Genomic DNA, 18280 nt, shown 5'->3' on the forward strand with positions numbered 1-18280 from the left:
GGTGCTAACCCCAGTAACACTGCTGCCTCCAGGATGAGGCATTATTATCCTCTCCCAAGGTGGGGAAACCGAGCAGAGAGGCCACAACTCCTCTACAAGCAACCACTCAGGCTCTGCAGCCAGTCACCAAATCCACACCCTTTCTGCCTCTTCAGCCATGCAGTGCTTTGAGATGTGGTCTGGAATGTGGCCTGTACTTCATCTCCACTTTCACTTTTTCCAGCATCTCTTCTCAAATTCACATCTCTCCCTTTGGCACCCACCCCACCCCACCCCACCCAGCACAAGGAAAGTGAAAGCTCTCCCCCATATCCTCATCTCTGGAAGTTCCTGCGGAGCTCCATCTGACCTCTAACCAAGAGGCACATCTGAGGCCTCCCTCCCTGTGCCGAGCTACACTCACACTGGGAGTGGGGGTGCTGGGTGGCTGCAGCCTCTGGCCAGCCTTGGTTTTCTCTCATGCTTTTATTAGCTGCCTAATTGGCAGCCCAATTAATCTGCTCATCTGTGAAGGAGGATGGATCCCAATGAGCTGGTCCATTTCCAGAAGCTCTTCTCCAAAGTTACATGGCCAGGCCCCTGAGCGCAGGCTGGTTCCTTGATGGAGGGCTGCCCTGGGAGCCGGGGTCAATTAGTGGACAGATTAAGCAATTATTAGCCCCTAACAAGGGTGCCTGGCATCATTAGCCTGCCTGTTTACTGGCAAACTGCAGCTTTCATATGAGGATCCACAAATGAATCAGGGCATCTGGTCCTCAGCCACCATGTGGGCCGAGATGTCAATGATGTCCAACTGGTTTTCAGCTGCCCATGGATTCCTGGTCCTGGCCTGATGCAAAGCTGACCTGGCCTCTCTGGTCACGGCAGCTTTGGAATGTGCTCCTGGCCCATTCATCATCCCAGGCGCTAAGTGCCTACCGCTGGGCATGGGGGTTGTGTGTAGATACCAGCTGCCTTCCTCAGGAGGTCTGTTAGAACTGCTCACCTTTCAAGGTCCAGTTAAAAGGCTGCTTTCTTCTTGTATTTCCTGCTCTGGTCAGCAGGAACTAAGTTCCTGTTCTGCACTGGGGGAGGGTACTCTCCTATCTCCTCCCCCATGGCAGTCATTTCATGGAAGGCAAAGGTAATCATCTTGCCTTTTCCTTTTGGCCTCTGGTGAGGAAGTTGAGACACATTGGTGGGAAGAAGCGCAGTGTTGTTTTCTCACCTCTTTCAGCTACACATAAGCCAGCACAAGAAGGACAGAAGGACAGCAAGTAGAATGGCTGTGTCAGACCAGCATGTTGGGGGCACATGTCAGAGCTAGTAGCTCTCCCCAGGCAGGGAGCATTAGTGCTGCCCAGGCCGGATGTGATGAAGGCTAAGTGTAGAAAAGCAGCTGAAGGATGAAGATGGGAACGGATTTGCTAGATTCAGGGAGCCTAGCAGACAGAGACTGATGATGGGAAGAGACTCATGAAGAGACATATGAAGAATTCAGCTTTTCTAAATCCGGTGATCTGAAACTAAGGTGGTGTGGGTGCCAGTGAGAAACAAAGAGGGCCTCCAGCACAGAGAATCCTCACTGAGGGGGAAGGAGCAGAGCCAGGGATCACTGAAGAAACCTTTCCCCATCCTAAGATTTTCCCAAATCCCTTCTTCCCTTCGCTTCCCTCTTTACTCAGCAGCTACATGCAGATTTAGATTCAATGGCCCCTGATTCACATTTCTCCAGCTTCGTGTCAACTCTTAGCTAGCATTGTGCCCATTAGCGAGACTCCGTTTATTGTTCAGTACTCTCACCCCTTCCCTATCTCTGGCTGTCTAAACTGGACTGATTCTCCAAAGCACAGCTCAAATGTTATCTTTTTTTGAGTCTCCTTATGCCCATGAGCAAGAAATACTCTCTTTTCTGCTCAGTGCCTTCAATATAGTGACTTGAGTTGTCTCGTGAAAATGGAGAAATTCACTGGTGATGTATGACACCAAGCCACATGCCCACAGTGACTGATGGTATATCCTTCACCCAACCCCCCTCCACCCCTCCTATCACCTTTAACCCAGTCCTCACTCCTTGAATCACCTCTTGAATTCTTCCTGCCTTCCAAACAGGAAAACCGATTCCTTCTCTGTTGAAACAGTTTAAGGCTAACACAAACGCTTCTCTTTCCTAGGGATCATTGACTTCCTCATAAGTCAGCACCCTGTTGCCCGTGTGCTACGGGAATACTTGGTCTTCAAGATTGCACCAATGCTCAATCCTGATGGAGTTTACCTTGGCAATTACAGGTAAGGGATAGGATGGGGCAGGGTGGCTGCCAGGAATTTGTGGAAGCTAGTAGTAATTAGATGAAGGTGTGGAAGCAAGAAGAAAAGGGATCAACATCTTTATGGATTTATATTATTTATAGGGACACACCAATTGATACTTGGTCCAAGTTGTGCTTGAAAGGCTACCAGGGCCACCTCACTGTCCTGTGGTCAGGGGTCAGGAATAATGTGGTACCTGGCAACAAACTCAGGGCCTTGTACATGCTAGACATGTACACAGCCACTTGAGTCACAGCCCTGGGTCATGGGATATCTTTTTGAGAACAAATTTCAGACTGTCTATGAGTTCATTAGATGGAGTTTTACCCTGGCTCCTGAGAATGTGGTGAATGTACCTTGGTTGTTTAATACGTAGCCCTCTGAGGTCACTTGCTGCGGGAGGCGGGGGGACGGGGTTTGAGATAACTTTGTGTAGGATAACATCATCGGTTTGTCCTTTCTGCCTTGCCACAGGGAGCTTAGGTATATGGGTTACTCTCATCACAGTGCTCCCATTCCTCTGTGTTTATTTGTAACCTCTTTCTTTGTGCTCTGCTTCCCCAACCAATCAATCACCTTTATCTCAACCAGACTATGTTTACTTGTAAATATTGCTTCCCTCTTCTCCTTAAGTCCTTTGTATAGTTAATTCAGAGCAATGTCCTTTTTGTATAGACACAAGAAGATGGCTAATGCTATGCTTTTGTAACTTGGCAGTTAGTTGACTCTGAATGATATTCACTCCTGGGTATCTGTTCTCTCGACTTAAGCCTTAAGTTGCCCTTACTTCCTAGCACCTCAAAAGCAGGGTCCCGATGAGGGACTGGGTGGACCCAGGGCAAGCTGTGAGCTACCCTGGCATCAAAACAAGCCAGGCCAAAGCACCATAATACTTAACTATAAGTTAAGAAGATGGTCATGGACAAATTCAGTCATGATCCAAAAAGTAACAACTAGATTAGGACCCTTCTAGTCTTAGAAAAGATTAATCTGGCCTGAACACTATTGTCTGAGATCTATAGTGAGATGTCCCCAAGAGGCCACCCTATAAGCTTAGTGTGTCTCTTACTGTGTTCATACAAAATAACTAATACTAAGAAGTAGAATTAAGATGTTGATTAAGTTATTGGACTAAGGAAAGGAGGAAAAACCCTAGGTGGTATTTTGCCCTTGAGCCTGATCGGTGATCAGGAAGGGCTTTCATATGTTGACTGTGCTACCCGACCTGCATGTGTGGTTGCTACCCACAATGAGGGAAGTTGGAGTGGAGAGAGACTAGATGAGAGACCAAGATGCCAAGTTGGAATGTGGAGAGATGAGGAGGGAGAAAGGAGGAGATGGGAATGAGGGCCAGTGTGATACTGGAATGGGGAGCTTAGTAAGATTGGAGCAGGTGCATGGGGAGAATGGCATTAATGGAAACTGATCACCAAGCATCCTGGCCCTCGTTTCCCCCTTCATCTGCCCATGGCATCAGCTGTCCTGGGTGGGGAAGTGGCCTGAGACTACCAAATGCAGGCAGCGAGAGAGAGAGCTCTGGAATTCCCTAGTCGCTTGGTGATTACACATTTTTGGACAAAGAATGGGAAGATATGACATGAGTTTAGTCACCTACTTCCTATATAATTTTTGGGAATTCACCTTCCTCTCTGATGCTGTTTCTAATGTGTGATGAAATATAATAATTTACCTTGGTTGAGCACTAGGAAGGAAGGAAGGAAGGAAGGAAGGAAGGAAGGAAGGAAGGAAGGAAGGAAGGAAGGAAGGAAGGAAGGAGAAGGGAAGGAAAAAAGCGGGAGGAAAAGAAATGGGGGGGCAGCAGAGCAATAATACAGTATATAGGGCATTTGTCTTCCATGTGGATGACATAGGTTTAATCCCCAGCACCCTATATAGGTCCCTGAGCACTGCCAGGAGTGATCTCTGAGCGAAAAGCCAGGAGTAAGCCCTAGGCATCACAGTAGGTGGCTCAAAAACCAAAACAGAAATAAAAAGAAAGAAATAGAAGGAAATAATTGATGGGGATAATCTACTCTGAAAATTCTTGATAAAAGATTATCATTTGGTTTCTGTATTTCTTCTTGGAGATCTTCATGAAGGAGAGAGCAGCTCCTGGTTGATCTGTGTTTCTGTCTGATTGCATAAATCAACTATTCTCTCATTTATTCATGCACAGAACTTGAAATTTTCCACGTAAATTATGTCTCAGTGCCATAATTTGCAGCCTAAAATTCCACTGTCCATGGGGTCACATGTGGGAAGAACACTGAATCTTATAAGACCAATATCAGTTATTACCCTTATTCTACAGTTGAGGTAACTGAATTGCCTCAGGACATCACTATCACTGTCACTGTCATCCCATTGCTCATCAATTTGCTCGAGTGGGTACCAATAACATCTCCATTGTGAGACTTATTACTGTTTTTGGCATATCAAATACACCATGGGTAGCTTGCCAGGCTTTGCCATGCGAGCAAGATACTCTTGGTAGCTTGCTGGGATCTCTGAGAGGGGCAGAGGAATCAAACCCAGGTTGGTCGCATGCCAGGCAAACGCCCTACCCGCTGTGCTATCAGGGCATACCACCAGTAAATCCTTAACTATTTAACTTGATGTCTAATTTCACTGCCCAACTTATGCATTATTAGAGCTAATTAATCCCACAACATTCAAATAATATTCAAATGCCAGGTTTGCATGCAAGGGCCTCTGACTATCTGTCCATTCTACCCCTCTTCCCACCTCTGAGAACTATAGCTCTAGGCACTCCAGGTAAAGCCTGGTAACATGGCTTCTTGGTTCTTTATACCTGATCTTCCTGAAGCTGTCCTTTACCCAGAACCTCTGTGCTTCTCTTCATTCATATCACTCACTCTTCATTACTCATGGCTCATATTTCTTGTTCTAGAAAAAATTTCAACAGCTCATACAGAACCCATCACTCCTTTCTCTGAACTCCACAGGGAATTATATTAAACAGATCTTATCCCATTGAACAAACCCCACTGAACATCAAGTCAGCAGAGGGAAAAGACTTAAGCCCTTGTGATATGTATGCCTTCTGTGCCTCACAGCAGGGGGGTAGCACACAGGAAATGCTCAGAAAGTGATGAATATGAGTGACAAAGAGGGATTCTTTATGATGAAAATGAGAGATGAGATGGTGCTTCTTCAAAGTCAGTAGGAGAGTTAAGACCAGAGCCCAGATTCCTGGCCCCCATTTAAAATAGAGTTGGTTGAGTACTTTCCAAGAGCCTGGAAACTGGGTACAGAGAGGCTTCCTGTTAGCCCTGGTTGTGTGTTGGACAGAGCCCATTGATTGAAAGATGCCTTGGTTAAGGACCATTTGGCTTCCGTGGTAGAGTCACATGGTTTGCTGCAGGTACTGCAGCAGCATTTTTCCCCTCCTCTGGACAGAACATCCTGTCAGTGATAGTGCTGATGGAAAAGACATTTGATTGACGGTAATATTTCTGCTTAATTGTAACAACTGTCGTGGCGAGAGAGGAGGTCCCAACTCTCCATCTCATGCTCACTTAGGCCTCATCCACTGTTCAGAGATGTAGAGTTGAAAAGAGATTTGTGGTTTTGGCTGGAGACTTCCCTTCTGAGCTTTGGATGGGCACTGGTGTGGTCATCAGGAACTAGACACTTCTAAAAAATGACTTTAAGCTCCAGATTTTGTGATTTGGGGCTTTGGGGATAAGAGGACTTAAACCTGTAGAAATGGTTCTTTGATGAAGTTTAAACACCTCGTGTCCTCCTAGTGAGAATAAGTGGTTCTCATGATGAGAATTGGAGAAAATCTTGAACCGCAGGCATTAATCCTGCTGCTAAAATAGCTCTGAGTAGCAGCAAGGAAACTATCCATCATGAAAATTCACACAAAAACGTTAAAGAATGTGAGAAATAAAAATAAAGACTCATATTTGAGTGCTTTAAGGTGTCTTGGAAATACTCTGATCTTTGTTCTGTTCTTTGGTGAAGTTTTCCCAGGCACTCACATTCTCCTCTCATTCAGTCCTCCCAACTCTGCCAAGGATCTTGGTTATAGTTTCTCTGCTTGCTAATGATAACAACCTGTCAGGTTAGCTAAAAGAAAACAGGGAAAATAGGGGCAAATGAAGGAAGGAGGGAAAGAAGAAAGGAGGAAGGAAGGAAGGAAGGAAGGAAGGAAGGAAGGAAGGAAGGAAGGAAGGAAGGAAGGAAGGAAGGAAGGAAGGAAGGGAGGGAGGGAGGGAGGGAGGAAGGAAGGAAGGAAGGAAGGAAGGAAGGAAGGAAGGAAGGAAGGAAGGAAGGAAGGAAGGAAGGAAGGAAGGAAGGAGTGAAGAAAGAAGAAAGTAGAGAAGGAGGAAGAGGGAAGGGAAGGGAAGAGGGAAAGTAGGGAAGGAATAAAGGGAAAGGGAAGAGAAAGAAAAGGAGGAAGGAAGGACATAAGGAAAGAGGAAAGGAAGGGAGGGAGAGAGGAGGGAAATTGAGTAGTGGAGGGAGAAAATTGATTAAACTTATATTTCATATGTTTATAGTATAATAGACAAGGTATACTGAAGCACTTAATCTGCAAATAATGGTAGCTCTACCACGTTAAGTAATGCTCTTTGTTTTAAAAAGCCACAGCATTCACTAACTAGACTCCTGTATGTGCCACTAGTCTGTGGCTTACAAGGAATATCGAGGACATATGTGAGGTATATACTCACTGTACTAACTCTGCAGCATCCATCCACAATAGTTAGATCATACAGCCTTAGATAATAAGTATATAATACAGTATAATAAAGACACAGACAATTGTGCACTCTGGCTTATTAGACTCTAATTGTACAAGTATTTTTTCCCTGAAGTTTAAGGACTTTTCTAGAAGTCTCTAATATAAAGTGGGCCTCCTGTTCTGCTCTAAGGCAATGTTGGAAAGAAATAGAGACTGATGGGGAGTATGGCGTTTTCTTTTATATTCATAAACCCTATCATTGACAATATTGTGAAATTGTGAAAAGAAAAAAGAAAGAAAGAAAGAAAGAAAGAAAGAAAGAAAGAAAGAAAGAAAGAAAGAAAGAAAGAAAGAAAGAAAGAAAAGAAGAAGGAGGAAAGAAAGAAGGAAAGGAAAGAAAAGAAAGGGAAGAAGGAAAGAAAGAAAGAAAGAAGGAAAGAAAAAGAAAGAACATGGGGAAGAGGTTCTGTGAAAAAATAGTGGAGCAACTTAGTTCTATACAAAGTTTCTCCCCATATGGGAAGTTACATTTCCTCTCTCCTCTACTTTCCAATAAATGTTTCTACTTTCTAAAAAGAAAGAGGAAAAGGGTACAGCTACAACATAGATAAATCTCCATGATATTACATAAAGTGAAATGAGGCAATTACAAAAAGAAAAATATTTTTTGATATTGCATGAGTATGCTTATACAGGATTCCTAGAGTCATCAATATCCTAAAGACAAAAAGGAAAATGGCCTTTCCCAGGGCTGGGGAGGTAATATTTAATGGGCATAGAGTTGAGTTTCATCAGATTAGTAGTATTTTGGACATGGATAGAGTGGAGTGTTGTATGTAGTTATGAATGCATGAATGCCACAGAACTATGCACTTAAAGATGAGAATGCTGAAAATTTTTGTTATTTGTATATGACTACAATACCAAAAAGAAATAGAAATGGTATTGAGAGCTGAACACAATATGAGCATCTTCAGAGAATCTGGCCAGGGATGGGCAAAGGTAGGGGGCAGGGAGTGTCTCTGGGCCTGAGAGTGTTAAGGAATAATGCCTGTAGCATCAGAGAAGAGAAGGGCCATTGGGGTAGGAGGTGAAGAGTTGATACTGACTGGCAGTTCTCTATACGCTGCGGTAGGCTGTGCTGCCCACTTCCATTACAACATTGCACATGTTCTGTCACCACCTCCTCCTATCACTTCTTTTGCAAAAAAAAAAAAAAAAAGTCATTACCCTCACCTGTACCTTATCTTTTTGAGCATGTGGAATGCATTGAGTTTAAGAAACAGATTCTCCATCTCCATATGACAATATGAAACTCTATGTTAGGTTTGCATTTCTTAATTAGGTGCTTGTCATTGTGTATTCCATAAAGTCACGTATAAGTAAACAGTCATAGACCTTTGAATAAATTTATTGGTTTTATTTATGTTTCTGGGCATAAAAATCTATAATTACCAGGTACAGCCTCAGTATAACTGGTATTTAATGACAATTACTTTTTGTTACCATAGAAATGAGTCCAAAGTACTTACCCATAATTTCTCATTTCCCAAACCTCACACATGCTGAATTGCAATATTACCATAGTAATTGCCTATTAGTCATCATAAAATACGCAGTTACCCAAAAGATAGCAGGATGCTATGAAATTTCTCATCTTCAGAAAACCTCAGTGCTTCTTGGGAGTGTAAAGTTAGGGGAGAGGATCTAAGCTCTTGGGAAAATGCAGTGCAGACCTGGACTTTGAGGCCAGATCTGCAGATCCTGGGATAGAATGGATGCTGCTGCCATTGTATACTCACTCATCCCATTCTGTGCCCTAAGCAAATGCCACTCCAGTGCAGTAAATCCCACTTAACTAAGGTTTCTCAAGGGTTGCTGAGTGTCAGACCCTATGCTAGACCTTAGGGAGGCAGACACAAGCTAGCAGTGGCCCCTGCTAATAGGCACCTGTGGTTTGTACTAGAGGAGTGAGTGATAGAGCAAAATCGAGTAAGAGCTGAGGACTGCATGACTGCTCATCATCATCACCATCCCCCGTTGATTGTCAATTTTCTCGAGCAATCTCAGTAACGTCTCTATTCATCCTAGCCCTGAGATTTTAGAAGCCTCTATTTAGCGTGACGGCTAAATAAACATTTGAGATATGCTCTCCTTTAACCCTCAAACAGTCCTGCAATGGAAGGAAGCTAATAGCTCTTTATAAAACAGAGGGGTGGGGGCAGCAGAGAGATAGTACAGGGAATTAAAGCACTTGCTTTCTATGCCACTGACCCCAGTTCAGTTCAGGGCACTGCCTATGGTCTTCCAAGCATTTCCAGGAATGATCCCTGAGTGAAGAGGTCAGGAGTAAGCCCTGAGCACAGCTGGGTGTGGGCCCCAACCCCAGCTCTAAATAAATAAAATACAATAAAAAATAGAGAAGGAAATTGAAACACAGAGGCATCGAGAAACTTTCTCGATTCCATGCAGGAGGGTTCAGCAACTTTATGAACCCAAGAAGGTCAACTGTAGTAAACTACAGACTTACACACTCTGGCTACATGGTCTCCCAAAAGCTGACAGGTGCTCACATAGGACAGCAGGTGAGGAGGAGAGAGGTTTGTCTGGATAGAAAAAAACATAAGAAGGAGAAGAATACATCATGAAGCATGGAAGGGAATGAAACATTAGGGAAAGTATTTCCATAAAATACAAACATGCACACACTTATAACTGACCAACCCTTGACATTCAAAGAAAACAAAACATTTTGAACTGTCTAAAACAGAATGGAACATATGATGGATCAGCTATGTGAAATATGTCAGTATTCTCTTTATTCTTTGACATAAAGAGCATAAATGCTGCACTTTTTCATCAAGCTGGAAATGGAAAACAAACAGCCACTGCAAGTATCATCTCACCTGGGAGTTTGCTGATCCTTTCAGCCACACCCTATTGCCAAGTTCTGCTTCTCCTCACGTTCCCAGAACAACACTGTCTCCCTCATTTCTTTATTCCAGGGAGGGATCCATTGTTGCTCAAGAGCTACTCCTGGATCTCTCTTCAGGGGTCACTTCTTGCTTTACTTGGAAGGCCATATATGGTGAACAAAGGTCAGCCACATGCAAGGCAGGTACCTTAACCACTGTACTATCTCTCTGACCCTTCTTTCACAAAGCTTTCACCCTTAAAGTGGACAGGGAGCTCAGGCACATGTGACTCCATGCCCCATCTGGGGCTGAATCCCCTCTCTAGTATCCCTGAGTTTTCCACCTCCAGACCTACGAGTTCCCTCCTTGCAAAGTCTCCTTGAGCACTGATACCAGCTCTGACAGGGAGAGGGCGTTTCTGTCCCGGGTAACCCTGCTAGCCCATCCCTTCAGCTTTTGCCCTTTGAAGGTTGATTCAGGCCTCTTGTCTGAAATATAGGTTGTGTCTCTGTACTCATTCCACTCCCACTCATCCCAGCTATTGCCAGCTCCCATTATCCAGGCTCATCATCACCCAAGTCTTCAGCATGCATCATCCAAAATTTGTTTCTGCCACTCTCCTTCCTACTATTTTCTGAACAAGCTGGAGGTGTTCAGCAATGTCTGCCTTTGAGACTTGATGTCTGGCACTGAACAGTGAAACAATAATGATGATGACTATGGTGATAAAGAATAGTTAACATCTGTTGAGCCTCTGGTCTAGGTATTTTGTGGGTGTTGTTTCCATTTCATCCTTAGAACAAACTGCATTGTAATTCTTGTTTCACAGATGAGGAAAATGTGGCACAAGTAGCTGAGCTAACTGCGTCAGGCTCCCAGAACCAGCTGGCGGAGTAGGAGTAGGAAGCAGCCGCCACACACGAGGCTCGGGGGCTGTTTTTCTCCTGATAGAGCCCATGTGCTCTGTGCTCTCTGACACGGAGCACTCCTCGACCCATATCTTTCCGCTGGCATTTCTGTTAAGTCACAACTCCCCCACATTGCCTCAGAGATCACTAAACAACCTGTGATACAGTCAGGGAGGGACTTGCGCTCACTCTTTGAGCAAAGAGAAACTGAGCCACAGAGAGGCTAAGTAACACACTCAAGGTCACAGAGTGATTGAGCCACAGCGTCCAGATGAAGCACAGATGACAGGAGGGACCAGGCAGGGCCTAACCTCACAGAGACTTTCTCCTGCTTTATGTAACTGGGGTGACGTTTCTAGAGAGGCTGAAAGGACACAGGAGGCTGCATACAGTGTGATCAGGTGTCTCACCCAAACCAATTATTCCAAGGAGCTTCCTAGGCAGACTAGGCAAAGACCAGATGGCTGGAGTCTGCAGAGGCAGTGCCCTTGCTCTCCTCTGCAAGCTGCTGACTAGCCTTTTGAAAGCAGAGCAGATAGCAAGTGAATTTTAGTCATGGATTCTACAGAGCAGACAGGCCTCTGAGGAGATGGTAACTCAGAAACAGTGACTAGGGAGTCTGGAGGAGCCAAGTCTTGTGATGGCCTAGTGCCTGGTCTCCTCTGGTTCTGGGTCCTTCCTCATTGTTGCTGAGTGTCACCTCCCCTACCCCCAGGTTCCCCACTGGCCAGCAAAAGGAGCCTGTGCTCTTGTCCAGTATTTATCTATCAGGGGTCATTAAGTTTCCTGGGAGGTCTTCCAGAAAATTCCTGAGCCACAGGACTACCACATCAATGAGAGGGTCATGGCATGAGACAAGGGAAACAGTGACAGAACAAGGGCCACAGAAAAGAGACAAAGTTGGGAGGAGGAACCACAACCAGAAAAAGGTTGAGAGACACTGACCTAGAGGTTTTGTGTTCTGTGCCAGCCAGTGACCTCTCACGTAAGGAATTGAAATAGACCATTTCAACTGCTAGAACCAGAGGTGCCTTTAGAACCCCTTCTTACCACTCACCCCCCCACTCCCCCATACACATCCCAGACCTTTAAACTGTCCTTTTAACTCCTTGTCAGTATTCTTAGAACAAAGCAACCCACTGGTTCTGCAACAGTCTTCTAACTCCATCCTTGTGTCCTGCAGCCTCTACTTCCAGTTCTTCATCTTTGAAATGAAGGTATGGGGCTCTATGAAATCTTAGGTCTTTCCAGCCGCTCACTGGCTCTTGAAATCATTTTTAGTTGCAGTGTGGAGCTCACTGAAGTCAGTTGTGTGCCACCACCATGCAGGAGGAGGCAGTAGAGAGAACGGATGACTTCCTGGGCACAGACTCTGTCTGGGAAGAGAACAGATACTCCCACAAAGTTACTCCTCTTCTAGGGAAATGTTCTAGGACAAAGCGCCCAGGATTCATGGTTGGAGGGGATCCTTTAGCAGGCACACACCTGACTTCACACTTCTCCCAGTCCTGCTACCCTGCCAGAAAGCCACACTCTGTGGGAATGGGAGACATGAGACGCTCGAGTTAGCACTCATCTTGGCTCTGTCATGATCCCTGGGTTACAGGAATGTTCTAGGTGGCTTCCTGTGGACTGATAGTCGGGTGCTCTGCACATAAAGTTCCTGATGAAGGGGACCAATGGGACATGCAGCTCTGCTCCCTGCCAACCTCGAGTTTGACCAGAGTTTCATTTTCATTGTGTTATTGTTTGTTTTGGGCTTTGGGGGAATCACACTCTGTGGTGCTCAAGGGCCACTACTGTTTTTTTGCTCAGGAGTGACCCTTGGCATGCTCAGAATGACCATACAGGGTTCTGGGGATTGAAATCAAACTCCTTAATCCCTGTAGCATCTCTCCAGCCCCAGAGCATCATTTTTAAATTCCTCCTACCCAGAGGGAGTACTGAACTGTAAGCTGTCTGCCTACAGAAGGAGCACCCTTTCTCAATTTATAAAGATCCTCTTCATACTTTTTCCTCAATTGAGCCTCAGTTTCCCCATTTTTAAACACACATGGTTTATATTAAGTTTTTATCCACTTAAATGAATGTCTCTTTCAGTGAAGACCTGGTTCTCAGGACTACAAAAAAGAGATTACAGTGGGAGGGATGGGTGTTTGATCACTGTGAGATTGTAACCCAAACATGAAAGCTTGTAACTACTTCACAGTGATTCAGTAAAATTTTAAAAATTAAAAAAAAGAGAGAGATTACAGTGATGGTTCATAACAGGCTGTAGAGCCTGTGCAGACTGGGTTCAAATCCTGCTCTTGTCACTTGTCTTGAACTGGGCTGGAGGTCAATTACTTAATCTCCATGAGTATTTCCTTATACAGTTGAAGGAGAGGTGCTCTGTACCTGATATTGCTTGCACTGAAAATTCAGTGGCAAACTGACTGTGACCTCCCAGTGCTTTCAGAACTTTGAGCAAAACAGATTAATTTGTTCAAGGTCACAAAACTCTGGAGAGATGAATCTGGGACTCAGACCCAAATCCATCTGACTGTGAACCTAGGTTCTTATCTCTTCTGTACCTCTATGGCCCTGCTCACAGATGTTACCTTGTGATGATCTAGGAAGGAATGTGAGGGAAATGCTCTAAATATCTTGGTGGTACTGATGGACAGTGGATATGTTATAATGAGCCTTTATATTTGAAACTAAGGACACTGCCTGCTACCCTCCATCCCAAACACAGCAGGCCCACCCACACGACTTGTCATGCATTTTGCAGGAATTGTTGGTGACAGATTGTCTGGCATTCTTGCACTGGCTTATCAATAGAGCTGGAAGACGCCTCAGGCCAAAGACAGTTGAATACCAGCCGTGTAGTGGCATTAAATAAAGCAATATTTGTTTTGCTTTTGGTGCAAATATGCTTAATCCAAACCAGCTCACTGGTAATGCTGAAAAACTGCTGTGTTTGAGTGACAATTGCAAGCATGCCCTATACATCACTGCTTGTCAATGCTGCTGTTTGAGGAGCACGAAACCCCACAGTGCGTGGGACAAGATTGATCTGGAGCCACTCAACTGCCCTTTTCTCTCTGCTTTACAGGAGATGAAAAGAAAATCATGAAGAGGGTTAAAATCATTGCTCTCATTCAGCTGCTGTTATTGCAACAGGGATGAGGCATGATGCCCTTCATGAGATGAGCTATTTATTTGCCATTTGAATAATGTTCTCTGGTACCACTGTATCTTTGCCAATGAGATCAGAACAGAAAGAACAGACAAAGGAGTAGCTTAATATCTCTTTCATAGATCAAACAGCTTTTCTCATGAAAAGGTCACTTTGCACCTGGATTTGAATCTCAGCTCTATATTATAGTGCTGATCAAGTGACCTTATCAAGGTCAGTTTTCTTGGAATTTATTTGCGTATGTATAAAATGAGGACAAATGATACCTTACTTGGTTGTTATGGATGTGTCTAGCATGTGATGGATGCTTAAATCTCTTCAAAATTTGTCTTCAAGTAATTCCCTAAACCTTATTTCCAAACCTGAAAAATATTTATTCATGCATTTGTGCATCTGTTCATTCACTCACTCCCTATCTTGAACCATTGCTGTACATGCATTTATAGTATATAAGTTGGAGTGAATGTGGATAATATGAATCACAGTCTCTGCCCTCACTGGGTTCACAGTTTAGAATAAGAAAATATGTATTTAAGCGTATCTTTAACTCAAAAAGAAATTACATATTATGCAGTAGATATAAATTTTACTTATTTAATTCTAGATATTTTTAGAATGACCCTAATGTCACACATTCTGCCTCAACCATGGTATAAATAGACTCATTTATGTCAGAACATGGGTTCAGATTCTAAGTTTATGTGAAGAGTCATAGAAGAACACCAGTGAAGGAGATCCAAGACTTAACAATGGCTTAAGACAGTCAATCACAAAAGTGAGAATTCAACCTTTGGAAGCCATCTTGTCTATTCCCATCTTTAGGGAGATTAGTTGAGTCTTGACACCTCTGAAGAGAAGGAGCATGTGTGCTTTAGCCTTGATCTCCAGGTTCTTGCAGCCTAGTTAGGAATACAAGTATAAAAGCAGAATATTAGAAACATGTATAATTACCTTTTTCCCTCCTCTGACTTTCACATGTCATATTCAATGCCTGGAATGGTCTCTCATGATTTCTGACAAACTCACTCTTCATAGCTGAGAACAACTCAAGAACTCCTGGAGGCATGGATTGGTTCCCAGGCAAATCTCAAATGTTGGCAAGGGTGGGGGCAGTGGATAGTGATTAATGTAAGCTATTGGCAACCTGTGACTATTTGGTGTTTCCTTTAAAAATCATATCAATGGCTTTTTCTAAAATATTCTAACTTCTTTATAACATGACTTTATCAGAAATGTCTGTGTTCTCCAAGTCCTTAACTATGTGGGGGAAAGCCTGGTTAGTGATGTTTTAGAGCCATACAATGAGAGATATAGAAAATGCCTCCATGAATAACAACCCCCTCATTTTTAAAAGAGCATTTAGGTGGCCTTACCAAGATGATATAAATGTTAGAGATAAATCCTTTCCTTCTGGCCACTAGCAAGAGTTCCTACAGCTTTACTAACATGTTTTATTCCGCAAATATACACTTACTGGTAGACCGATTGCCATTAAAATATTTTAAAACTAGTTGAAAGAGTCCCCAGCACAAGTAGTGTTCTATGAAGAGTTTCATAAATACTTTAGCTTCTACAGAGCTATAGGATTCTTTGAGTACTGAAGTTTCCTTTGAATCACCAGCCATACTATTTCATAAGTAAGTTGGATCAATGAGTTAATTATTTAGGATATTTAGCTTATAACAAGTTTCCTACAGTTCTAATTCTCACTTTTTTGAGTTGTAAATTTCTTGGGAGCAGCACGGTCAAACAAGATCTTGGGAACTAAATTCTAGTCTGGGTCCTGGGAAAACTGGTTGGATAATCTGAATGGAGAGCTTACTGTCTGGTCCTTAATATTCCCACTTTAAAAATGGAATCCCCATGTGTGTCAGTGTTGTTGTGAAAACTATTCAATATGAGTTAGGAAATTGCTTGGGTAGGAAGGAGATGTTCATATAACGACCACTTTCTTCACTATCTATCATAGTATAGACCCAGTCAGGCACAGAGATACAAATGTGAGTAAGACTGTCCTTGCTCTTGAGATTCTCATGGTTTACTAAGGACCAGACTCAATAGTGACTGGATCTTGTGCTGTAGACACTGATTGTGGCAGCACTGGAAGATATATGGGCAGAGAAAGAACACCTGGTATGCCTGGTAAGAATAAATCAGCAAGCCTTCCTGGAGGAAATGATATTATTCAGGTTTAGATCATTTCAATAATGCCGTGATCACTGTCACTGTCATTGTGATCCACTGGCTACCATGTATTTATTTCATGTTTAGTTTGTTCTGCAAAATTCTGCTGAGTCATTTTCAGATATTAGTTTTTGTATGTGATCCAGAAGGTTCAAGGTTGTTTTTTTTATATGTCTAACACATTAGGAACTCAGGGTGTGTGTGTGTTGTTGTTGTTGTTGTTGTTTGTTTGTTTGTGGGGAGTAATTATTTTTACTTGCCTACTTATTTTTTTAATTTAATCATCATGAAATAGAGCATTACAAAGATATTCATGATTAGTTTCAGTCATACAATGTTTCAACCATCCTTTCACCATGTAATTTCCCAGAACCAATGACCCAAGGTTCCCTCACGACCCCCTACCCCCATCCCAGCCTGACTGTATGTCAGGCACCTCTTTTCTCTTTCTCTTTCTCTCTCATCTTAGGCATTATGGTTCACAATACAGATGCTGGAAGATTATTGTATATTCCTTTACCTACTTTCAACACTCAGAGTGATCATTTCCAACTGTTGTTGGCATACTGGACTCTCCTCTATCTTAACTACCCTCCACCCCACATATGCTTATGGTAATTTCCAACCATTAACCAGTCCTTCTGGCCCCTGTCTACCCTGGCCTTGGATAATAGTCTCATAATATCTTTTTTTATATATCACAAATGAATGCAGTCATTCTATATATGTTCCTCTCCTTCTGATGCATTTCACTCAGCATGATACTCTCCATACCCATCCATTTATAGACAAATTTCATGACTTCATTTTTCCTAACGGCTACACAGTATTCCAATGTGTATATGTACCATAATTTCTTTATCCATTGTCTGTTCTCGAGCACACAGGTTGTTTCCAGATTCTGGCTATTGTGAATAGTGCTTCAATGAACATGGAAGTGCAGATAGTGTTTCTGCTGTGTGTTTTTGGACCCCCCAGGGTATGTTCTCAAAAGTGGTATTGCTGGGTTTCAAATGGGAGCTAAATTTCTAGTTTTTTGAAGAATGTCCATATTTCAAAAATGTTCATATTTGAAAATGTCCATGTTCAAAAACAGTTGAACCAGTCAGCTTTTCCACCAGCAATGAATTTGAGTTCCCCTCTCCCCGCATCCGTGCCAGCACTGGTTGTTCTTGTTCATTTGGATATGTGCCAGCCTCTGTGGCATGAGATGAAATCTCATTGTTTTGATTTGCATCTCCCTGATGGTTAGCAATGTAGCACATTGTTTCATGTGCCTTTTGGCCATTTGAATTTCTTCTTTGAGGAAGTTTCTGTTCATTTCTTCTCCCCATTTTTTGATGGAGTTAAGTATATTTTTTCTTATGAAGTTCTACCAGGATCTTATAGATCCTTAATATTAACCCCTTATCAGATTGATATTCAGTGAATAGTTTTTCCTATTCTATGGATTATCTTTGTATTTTGGTCACTGTTTCTTCTGAAGTGCAGAAGCGTCTTAGTTTATTTATTTGTCTATTTTTGAAATTTTTATTAGTAAATCATCATGGGGTAGTTACAAACTTATGAACTTTCATGTTTGTATTTAGTTTACATCCTTCCACCAGTGCCCATTCTCCTCCACCAATGTTCCCGGTATCCCTCCCACCACCCCCACCCCAACCCCCACCACCCCACCCTGCCCCTGTGGCAGGGCATTCCCTTTTGTTCTCTCTCCTGTTGGATGTTGTAGTTTGCAATAGAGGTATTGAGTGGCCATCATGTTCGGTCTATACTCCACTTTTGGTATGGACTTTCAACCCAAGTGGGTCCTCCCAACATTCTCTACTAGGTGTTCCCTTCTTAGTTTAATGTAGTCCCATTTTTTTTTTTAATTTAAATTTTATTGAATCACCATGTGGAGGGTTACAAAGTTCTCAGGATTATGTCAGTTATACAGTACTCAAACACCCTTCCCTTCACCTGTGCCCATATTCCATCACCAACCATCCCATTATACCTCCCGCCCCCTCCCGCCCCCCCCCAGTCCCCGCCCTTGTAAGTGATAAGTTTCACTTCGTTTACGCTTTATCTTGGTTACAGTCCATGT

The 18280-nt window shown here is 43.1% G+C and overlaps 1 protein-coding gene across 1 annotated transcript in view; it reads left to right on the forward strand.

The window, feature by feature from the left end:
- AGBL4 (AGBL carboxypeptidase 4) overlaps window positions 1–18280 on the forward strand; it is a 1336770-nt gene that overhangs the window by 1220439 nt on the left and 98051 nt on the right. The window contains exon 8 of the mRNA XM_004607339.2: window positions 2154–2268. Coding sequence (XP_004607396.2) covers window positions 2154–2268 — 115 coding nt within the window. The remainder of the gene's footprint in view (window positions 1–2153; window positions 2269–18280) is intronic.

The sequence above is a fragment of the Sorex araneus genome, chromosome 5 (genome assembly GCF_027595985.1).
Source record: "Sorex araneus isolate mSorAra2 chromosome 5, mSorAra2.pri, whole genome shotgun sequence".
Classification (NCBI taxonomy): Eukaryota; Metazoa; Chordata; class Mammalia; order Eulipotyphla; family Soricidae; genus Sorex; species Sorex araneus.